Source organism: Octopus sinensis, linkage group LG2 (assembly GCF_006345805.1).
Source record: "Octopus sinensis linkage group LG2, ASM634580v1, whole genome shotgun sequence".
Classification (NCBI taxonomy): Eukaryota; Metazoa; Mollusca; class Cephalopoda; order Octopoda; family Octopodidae; genus Octopus; species Octopus sinensis.
This window is the reverse complement of record NC_042998.1, coordinates 102,443,486-102,454,146: the sequence shown is the minus strand read 5'-3', so window position 1 is coordinate 102,454,146 and position 10,661 is coordinate 102,443,486. Positions and strand designations below refer to the sequence as shown.

Here is a 10,661-nt window from a genome sequence, read left to right as displayed (position 1 = left end):
GTTTCTTTACTTTGGGCTAGGTATCTCATCAAGCTCTCGAGTTCGATGCGCTCGCAGTCTTCCAAATTTATGAGTCCTCTTTCTCCGTTTGCTCTCTTCATGTATAGGCGACCAGTAAATGACAGGCTCCATGCATCGTTAGGAACTTTACTTCCTATCCATCTCCTTTAACTCCACCCCTGTCCACGTCAGGATTCCAGCACCATGCCGCACTACTGCAACTGCACGCGAGTTTATTGTCGAACTTATGTTTCTGGCATTCAGCTATGAAGCCAGTACTTTTCTCAATCGCCGCAGGCGGCACTATTTCTTTTTCTTTTCCTCGCCAGGTATTTATAGCTGAATTGTGGTTGAATTGCTTTCATCATTTCACCACTTGGTAAACATATGCCTTCTGTCCTGTCAAGCTTTCCTCGTGTCATCACTACGGAAGTATATTTTGAGAGTCCAAACACCATCTTAATATCATTGGAGACAATCAACACAGACAGGACTAGGCTGTCCACTTCTGCTTCAGTTTTGTGAATAGATTCATGTCGTCCATGAATATTAAGTGATTATTTTGCCCTTACCTCTCACCTGATCATACCCCAACTTTGTTTTCTGCAGTATTTCACTCAAGCGAGTCATTCCCAGTACGAATATCAGTGGGAAAACACTGTCCCACCGGAAGATACTTTCTTGATTTTCACCTCTCCTAGTACTTGCTTCCTTGCTGTCAATTCCGTTCTCCAGCATTTCATGCTATTCCGTACAAGGCTTCTCATATTCTCTGCTACTCCATACATTTACATTGTTCTTATTATCCAGGAGTGTGGTATCATATCGTACGCATTGCGATAGTCAACCTATGCCATGCTCAGATTTATATATCTTCTCTTGCAGTTCCTTATAATTAGATTATGAATTAAGAGCTGATCTTCCGTTCATCGACGCCTCTTTCGGCAACCCTTCAGTTCGTTGGGTAGCAGGCCACATTTTCCAAGTATCTGTACAGCACAACAGTCACAGCACCTGACATTAGTTTCCACATTACCGGAATTCATGTTATTGGTCTAAAGTTGGATGCTACATTTCCTTTTTCAGGATCCTTGGAATACAACAATGTCTTTTCCTTTGTCATCCAGCAGGGTACTGCACCTTCCTGCAAGTACTCATCTCGTTGTTTTCGAAGAACTTTCAAAGACTTTGATAATAATTTTTAAAAACTTTTCAAAAATTTTGACGAAAATTTTCAGAAAACTTTTCAAAAAGTTTGGTGAAAATTTTCAAAAAACTTTTCGAACATTTCGATGAAAATTTTAAAAGAACTTTTCAAAAATTTTGATGAAAATATTCAAAAAAGTTTTCAGAGATTTTGAGGAAAATTTTCAAAACAGTTTTCAAAAATTTTGAGGAAAATTTTCAAAAAAGATTTTTTAAATTTTGATGAAAATTTTCAAAAAGGTTTTTAAAAATTTTGATGAAAAATTTCAAAAAACTTTTCTGAAAGTTTGAAGAGAATTTTCAGAAAAGGTTTCAAAAATTTTGATGAAAATTTTCAGAAAATATTTCATAACTTTTGATGATCATTTTCAAAAACTTTTCAAAGATTTTGATGAGAATTTTCAAAAAACTTTTCAAAAGTTTTGATGAAAATTTTAAAAAATATTTCAAAAATATTAATGAAAATTTTCAAAGAATTTAAAAAAATTTTCAGGAAAATTTACAAAAAACTTTTCAAAAACTTTGATGAAAATTAAAAAATTTTCAAAAAACTTTTCAAAATTCTTGATGAAAATTTTCAAAAAATCTTTTTAAAGATTTTGATGAAAATTTTCAAAAACTTTTCAAAAATATTGTGGAAAATTTTGTTGAAACTTTTCAAAAATTTTGATGCAAATTTACAAAAATTTTTCAAAGCTGTTGATGAAAATTTTTGAAAAAACTCTTCGAAAATATTGATGAAAATTTTGTTGAAAACTTTTCAAAAATTTTGATGGAAATTTTCAGAATATGCTTAAAAAATTTTTATGAAAATTTTCAAAATAGTTTTCAAAAATTACGATGGAAATTTTTATAAAAGGTGACAAAAATTTTGATGGAAATTTTAAAAAAGTTTCTAAAAATTTTGATGAAGATTTTCAAAAAATTTTCAGAAATTTTGAAGAAAATTTTCAAAATAATTTTCAAAAAATCTGATGAAAAATTTCATAAAAATTTTCAAAAATTTTGATGAAGGTTATTATTATTATTATTATTATTATTATTATTATTATTATTATTATTATTATTATTATTATTATTACTATTATTATTATTACTATTATTATTATTATTGTTGTGTGAGAGAGCAGTGCATGCCATCAAATTGACACTGGGTTAAAATATACGAAACTCAGTATACCCATTATGACTACATGTCTGATAAGGCACACTAGGCACATGCATCACAACCATATGTGCGCGACATGGTGATCGCTTAACAAGATAAAGAGCACATGACCTTGCAGGTGGGGCCCAGTTAGAATTTTCTTCTTGTCGAGTAAGCCATCCCGCTCAAAAGGTCCCTGAATAAGGGTTTTTTAAGGATGTTGAACGAAACACTCATGTTTCCAAAGGTGAATTATTCAAACCCCAAAGAATCCCTCTCAACACATGGCTATGATGCTCCCCCACTACTTCTGCTCGTGATCAGAGATGCGCATATCGTCAGCCACTAAGGAACATGCTCAACTGGTTAAAGTCAAACAACTGACAAGCAAATCTGTGGTATTGAGCAGAATATTTGCAGTTAGCCCATCTTTTATACCAACACAAAACAATGTACATGATAACACCTCCAATCAGTTAAGATAAGAACCCATGAGAGCCACTGCCTGTTACTGCATCAAGGCATTTATTATTATTATTATTATTATTATTATTATTATTATATTATTATTATTATTATTATTATTATTAATATTATTATTATTATTATTATTATTATTATTATTATTATTATCATCATTATAGTGTGAGGTGGGATTGATAATAATATCACCCCATTTTTCTTGGCCAAGTCACACGTGAGTTTTGTGGTTGTCCAAAATTAACAACACTTTCTTCTCTTTGCTGCACAATGTGTCGGCTATAAAGTGTTTTAAATAAGTCATAAACAGAATTTCATTAATCCATCCACTGGAATTGACTCCTCCGATACATCCTGCAGGACCATATTTGATCAAATAATTCCTATAGTTTTTTTCGTGGGAAGATCAGCAGTGGTGGAAAATTACTTTCTGTTGCATTAACTGCATGCACATGTGCTACAAGTTGTCCTCTCTCGCCGGAGGCTATAGATCCTACTTTTTTCACTCCCTGTGCAGTAACGATATTTTCAGGTTGCTGCACATTTGTGCACCCGGTTTCATCTGCGTTATAAATGTCGTGGCATTCAAACTTGTCCAGGTCCATAATATTCTTTAAGCTGTCGTAAAAGTTGCCAACGTTAGAACGATTGAACCCATTTGCTCTAGCAAGTGATATAGCCTCTGGTGTTCGAATTTGTATATGGTATCTTTCTTTAAAGAGATCTAAAAATGCTCGCCAGTTATTCCGCTTTGTTGCCAAGAACCAGGTACAGTAACATTGTTTCTTAATGCATATTACTCTATCAGCTCACAGCATTTATTTCGTGTGAGTCCGTGGAACTGCTCGGCTAATGTCTTTATGGGAGTTGAGAAGTCAGCTTCCATCTCTGGTGAAAATGTCTTTATTATCCTGCAATTATTGTACCCAAACTCTTCGTTTTGCTCGTCATTTTGTTGATTGTTGTTGCTTATATATCTTTTTAGTGTCATACTTGCAATATTGAAATATTTAGCAGCAGCACGCACGAATACCGCATCCTGACACGATATCTGGCCCTTTTCCACATTTCCCCGTGAGGTATCTAATCTTCTGGAGACTACTACCTCTCCTGAATAGATCAGTAAATTAGTGTCTCTTATATTTTAGTTTGCATCAACAGATAACAATTTGCTTTCCTAGTCATTTCTGGCAGCTTCCATCTAATGGTGCATTTTAATGCCGGCAATCTCTTCTTACTTCTTTACTCATTACTTCCTGCAACTCATTTAAAATCTTCTTAGCTGCCTCACTTAAATCACTTAAGTCTCTGATGTCAGCTGTCTCTTCCTTATTGGTAGCGCTAATATTATCTTCTCCTTTAGGTTACTCTTTTGTTTAAAAGAGCTGTATCTCTTATGTTCTATTTTAATTTTCGTGCTGCCTGGTCTTTCTATTCCAGTTCTGATTTGATCTTTTCTACTTCCTATTCTGTCGTCTACTTTCTTCTCTTATTAGCATTAGCTTGATCAGTCACTTTAAACATACCTTTCTCTAACCAAAGTGTTAACGTCCGTTTTCTACAGCCCAGTCTGTTAGGTTCACTTTCTAAGTAGCACTGCTTTCCTGTTTTCTTCGCTGGTTCCCGTCCTCATACTTGCTCTCTTATCTGCCGATGCTGTATTAAGTTAACAGATGTGGTCCGTCTTTATTTTTACTGCACCAATGCCGAGCAAGAGGCCCTCCCTTTGAGGTCCAGCTTCATTTTCGCTGTTACAATCTGAGTTTCTTCGGAGACTCCTGTTTCTCATAAAACCCTATCCTTTCTCAACATCTGCAAGTTTCAAGCAAATTTTTATTGCATCATGTGTTATACTTTTGTGCTGGTGGGTTGCGATGCATTTTTATTGTTATTATTATTATTATTACTGTTGTTGTTGCTGTTCTTGTTTTTGTTTTGCTTTTCAGAACGTTCGGTCTTGTTTGTAACGGTAGATTCTGTGAGAGGAGACAGCAGCCTGCTCTCAGGGGTCTCACAGGTTCACTTTCTACACATCAAAAACTTTGATACCTGGTTGTTAATTATCGTGGGAGACATTCAACACCCAACTACCAGTCTCAAAATCATAGAACTCCACAGCAGAACAGTCTTTTGGGCCTGCTCTGCCCTCATATCAATTCCGATTACTGTGATATATTTTTCGAACTTGGTTGTTAGTTCTCCGAATACTCCCAAAACTACTGGAATGACAGACAGTTTCCTCATAGTCCACATTCTTGCAACTTCGTCTTTTGGTAGTCTGTACTTTTTAATCTTTTCTCGTTCTTTATCACTTATGCGTGAATCTCCAGGTATTGCAGGAGCTATGATCCTGATTTCCTTTTTTCCTTCATCTACCACAACAATATCAGGTCTCCGAACCTCGATTAGGGATTCACATTGGATTATAAAATCCCACAGTATATTTTGTTCCTTGTTCTCCTTGTGACTCCTTGTGGTTATTATTATCATTGTTATTAATATTATCATCATCATCATTATCATTGTTATTATTTTATCATCATTATCATCATTAATGTTATTGTTGTTTTTCTGTTTTGAACGAGCAATTTCATATCTCTTCCTTAAGCATTCCTGAAAAACACACTTGCAAAAATTATTATTACTTACACATCTGTACAGACACTCACCACAAAATCAATACTGAGACCAATTCATTGCAACGCTTCTACATTTTATTGGTCTATATATTTCTGGCAACTGTGAGTGAACTTATCCCGCCTGAGGTCAAATGAGCTTTAATTCAAAAGGATAAGGTAACTGAAACTATTTCCAAACCGAATCCATTGTAATCCTCAGCAGTTTGAAGACGCGGAAGTTCAAACTGACAAAAAGCTTATGTATTGTGATTCATACACGGTACAAACATACAATAATACATTTTCATTTACCGTCACATTGCACCGAAAACATCGATGTTAAGCATCGTTATTGAACCTAAATACTGCTTAGATATCTGTCAACAATAAATATCTTGGTGTTAAATGCAATCTAGATATAGATGAGGAATTTGCGGAATCCATAGAGTGTAGAACAAATTGTTTATGTCTCAATATCTAGATATCGACCATACATCGAAATTTGTTCCGTTTTAGCACTCCCTTCTGATTTTGATAACATCCAGTACACTGAAAAACAAACCACTCCGTATAAACATTTTTCACGGAAATGTTGTTTTCTAGCTATGGAACTTTACATTTTTATCTTCCATCAGCTAAAATTTTTCCCTTTCTTTCTGCTATATGGAGCATTTAATTTCTGTCAAAAACGTACTTCCCCACCCCACCTACTTCTGTTTGCACAGTTTTCTTCACATATCAATCTTCATCTTGTATGCTTTCTATTGAAATACAATCTCTCAACAACTGCCCTTGAGTGTACATCGCGGTAGATTGTCAGAATTTTGCTTGTTTTCTCTGTTTTCAAGATGTTCTTTTGATCATTCGATAGTTTTCGCGTTTTACCTCTTCATGGATAAAGCTTTTAAGATTATGTTAGTGATGGTATTTACCCCATTGCGTTTGAATATTATACTTCCCCTTCAGACATTTTCTTTCTTGATTTTATCTTTATTTTTTTTTTCTAAAATGTTTACCTTAGGCTTCCAGGTATATTAAGATTCCATGATATTTGTTTGCATCAATAATCTGTATCAGCCTCTCATATCTCCTCGTTTAGTAAATTTATTCCATCTATTTTATGGCATTTCTCATTCTTTATAATATCTGATCCATTCTTGGAAATACAAAACTCTGACGTCATTCCTAAGTACTCTCATAATATTGACAAGGATCTCCAATTACCTCACAGCCTTGCTGCATTGCTTTAAGTCGGATGAATAACAAATAGTTTTCTCTCTTAGTATTTTTCTAAGTGCTATGTCAAAACACTAGCAGTGATAGGCTATCAAGCTGCAAGGTACTCCCTCACATTTATCTTGATATCTCCGGGTGGGTGTCCTGAGTATGTATCCTGCAACTGTTAATTTCTTTTCCCAATATTCCATGATTATACGTACCAGTGATTTTATTTGCTGTACTTTTACATTTTGAGTGTCTTCATAACCCATGAGTAAAACATCATTTTCTTTTTTTATTTCTGTTAATACATATTTTTATTATTATATTCCTTTCTACCTCAGGTTTTGTTGTCACTCCTGGAGTCTTGCATGAATTGCTGGCTTGCTGCTTGCAGCCTACGGTAACATGTATTCCGTTGTTTTCAACTATTTAATACTTTCCTGATTACTCTGGTGGAGCCAAGGAGGCAAACATTAATAACAGTTCTACTAGGCACAATTGTTAGCACGCCAGCAAAGTGCTTAGCGGCATTTCGTCCCTATGCTAGTTATTTCGTTCAAATTTTCTCGTGCCCGATTTTGTTTTTCATTTGTTCGTGGGTGGACAGTTAAGTGTAGGTAGATATGATTCACTATTCCGACAACACAAACACCAGGTCTTGTGCCTATAATAGAAAGGATTTTTGTTATTAACATCATTATTATTATTATTGAATAAGAGAGCAGCGCATGCCATCAAAGTGACACTGGGGTAACATATACAAAGCCCAATGTTCTCAACGCAACTACCCGTCTAATAAGGGTACACCAGGCACATACATCACAACCATATGTGCGCGACATGGTGATCATATCAAGATACAAAGCGCATGATTTTTCGGTCAAATTGTCCTTGATAAGGGTTTTATTATTATTATTATTATCATTATTATTATTATTATCATTATTATTATTATTATTATTATTATATTATTATTATTATTATTATTATTATTATTATTATTATTATTATTCAGTAGTTTTATTTTTATAGCGTGCTTTCACTTCACTACCGAGCACAGCTCTGTGTGCCTTAGGTATGTGCTGTGATTTGTTGTGATGCTCTGATGTTTATTGTATGGAAATGGTCTACGGCATTTTTTATATACCACTCTAAGCTGTTTTTCTCTGCTTCGAAACAGTCCTGGCAACTGATCAAGCGTCTTCCACCATTTCTTATCGACAACTAAAGCCTATAAGTGTCACTCTTATGGTGGAAGGCTCCGTGTACTGACAACATTTTTCTGGTTTTGGTTTCCATTTTCTTAATTTCTCTCTTTTGCCTTTTTATAAATTCTCGCTCCAAACGGAAGTGATACAATCATCAGCGTACAATCGGTTTGGATTTTATTACATCCAATCAATTTAGAGCGCAACACCAACCTTAGTCATCTGAAATACTCCATAGTTTCATTTCCTTCTCCATTATCTTGTTGACCAAGTTATTTGTATCCTTCCGGTTTGATTTGCTTAATCAAGTCTCTATTCGGTAATTCTGTCTCTGCTCGGGACTGAATCTTGCTCCTTCTTGGGTAGATTATTCCATACTTCTTGAGCCAAAATTCCATTCTAATATCAGTACTAACCAGTGGACCGTGTTCACTAAGGAACTCACTTATGTCTCATCGTGACCATAGTTTCAAAACATCCATGTAGATGAGGTGGTTGAATGGTTGCGATTTTCATGCAGAGAACGAAAAGCAACGGAGATAGGCTGTCACCCTGGAAAATCTCTCTTCTGATACCCAGGGTGCTCCAACTTTTTCCATAAAATGTCAGTTCAGTTTTCCATCCCATCATACTTCTCTCCAGGAAATACATCTCTGGCAATTCCAAACAGATCTAAGGTAGTCAATCCAGGACATTCTCAGATTTCTTCTCCTTTGTTTACAATTTTGCGTTATCATTTTCTTTATCAATAGTTGATCTTTGCTATCTCATCATCTCCTTCAACAGCACTTTTGTTCCGACGTTAATATATCGTCCTCATCAAGAAATCTAGACATTCCTTCTGCAATTCCTCCTAACAGTAACTACCTCATTAACAAGGGGCATGAAATTGGTCAGCAATTGTCAGACACATCCTTCAGGCACAACACCGTTTGTCCTTTTCTTAACCAGCCCGAGTATTTCATCTTCTCCATTTGTTCAATGCATTAAATTGTTCTGCGATCAATCTATGGCAACAACTGAACTTTTTTATCAATAATCGCTGTACCCCATCAGGTCCTGCTGCTTTCCTATTGCTTATATTTTTACTCATATTTCTGATAGTATCTTTTGTGAAGCTGGTAGCCTCTTGCTGGAATTAAGAAGCTGTTTCAGGCTGCAGAGCCATTCAGCTGTAGTACTATGTTGTTCTTTCTTACTCCATATCTTACCCCAGAAAAGACGACCTTCATCAGTATCAGACACTAATCTTTCACGTTTTTTATTGACATTAATCTCTTGGTAAAATCTTTTTTTGGTCGGTTCTAAACATTTTGTTTTGCTGATATTGTTTAATCCGTTGTTTAAACCTAGTTAGCTTTGCTTTTTGGTATGTATGCGCTGCTTCAGTTCTTCATTGAAGCCTTTTGTAACTACACCATACTTCTTCCTAACGTTTTCGATTTGCCACTCATTCTTAAGTTCTTCATTTCCCGTCCTCACAAGTAATAACACTACACTGTTCTAGGAGTTTATATCTTCAGAAATTATCCTTTTCCACCACAGTTGTTTATTTCCTCTTCTATCCGTCGCTGTTCTATTCTCAGTAGTTCTCAATCCCATCCTTTCTGCCACAATCCTACAAGCAGCCTTGATAACATAATTTGTTTGTGCGATGTTCTTTGTTTCAATGTGTCTGAGTTCATTATTGGCTTTATTCTTCTCTTGATTTAATCTCCATTGATAAGCCTTCTTAACGTCGCACATAAATTCTGTCCTTCCTGTATTTAAAAGATCAAAAATACTGTCTATTATTAATCGACATTTATTGTGTGAGTAGTCACTCATCTCAATTCTTTCACAATTCACGTTATTATATTTTTGCTAAGAATTATCCATTTCATCTAATATATCACTTTTATTTCTCGGAAGCCCAGCCTCAGCCGATATCCTTCATTTAATAGCTTCAAGCTCCAACTCTGTTAACTATCCATTCTTTCGTATTGATCTTGCTTGGTTACATAATATGTATTCAGTAATTTCGAACAGATCCATTGCTTTCAATTTACTGTGCATTCGTTTTGTGTACCCTCTGACAGGCACGCCATTCACATCCACTGAGGCGCGCTGGTAGTAACACTGCATAAATATAAGGTTTACTTATTTACTCAACTCATGTGTTGTAGTATGGCCTGATGTAATCTCCAGGGATACAGGCATCCAGCAACAGGACCTCCGTAATGCTATGATGGACCGTGAAGTCTGGCGTAACATAGTAAATTCCATTGTCTCGACCACGGTCGAACAATGATGATGATGAGTATGGCCAGCAGTTGCTGGATTACGACCAGGCTCTCCCTGTTGCACAGTGGGGCACCTGCCGGGTGCAGCACCTTCACCATTGGTTCAAGGCCCGTTCACACCACTATCCACATCTATTTTGCTTGGGGTGTGATTTAGGTTACTACCAACCGGTATTTTTGTCGAGGCACCATCTCTATCAAGGTAACCCGCCAAGTCAGCTCCCCTGCTTTTGAACTCAGTGTGCTCCTCCCAGGCTGCTTGTCATTATTATTATTATTATTATTATTATTGAGTGAGAGAGTAGTTCATGCCATCAAAGTGACACTGGGGTAAAATATACGAAGCCCAATATACCCATCATGACTACCCGTCTGATAAAGGTACACCAGGCACATGCATCACAACCATATGTGCGCGACATGGTGATCTCATATCAAGATAAACAGCACATGACCTTGCAGGTGGGGCCCAGTTAGAATTTTCTTCAGGTTGAGTAGC

The 10,661-nt window shown here is 35.7% G+C and overlaps 1 protein-coding gene across 1 annotated transcript; it reads right to left on the bottom strand.

Annotated features, from left to right (window-relative positions):
- Positions 1–4,909: 4,909 nt before the first annotated feature.
- Positions 4,910–5,323, bottom strand: LOC115225519. The gene has a single exon (XM_029796467.1). The coding sequence runs from the start codon at positions 5,321–5,323 to the stop codon at positions 4,910–4,912; it is 414 nt and encodes a 137-aa protein (XP_029652327.1).
- Positions 5,324–10,661: the final 5,338 nt, after the last annotated feature.

Excerpts from the sequence above, each read along its gene's own strand:
- LOC115225519 (XM_029796467.1), bottom strand. The coding sequence starts at position 5,323 with ATGATAATAATAACCACAAGGAGTCACAAGGAGAACAAGGAACAAAAT.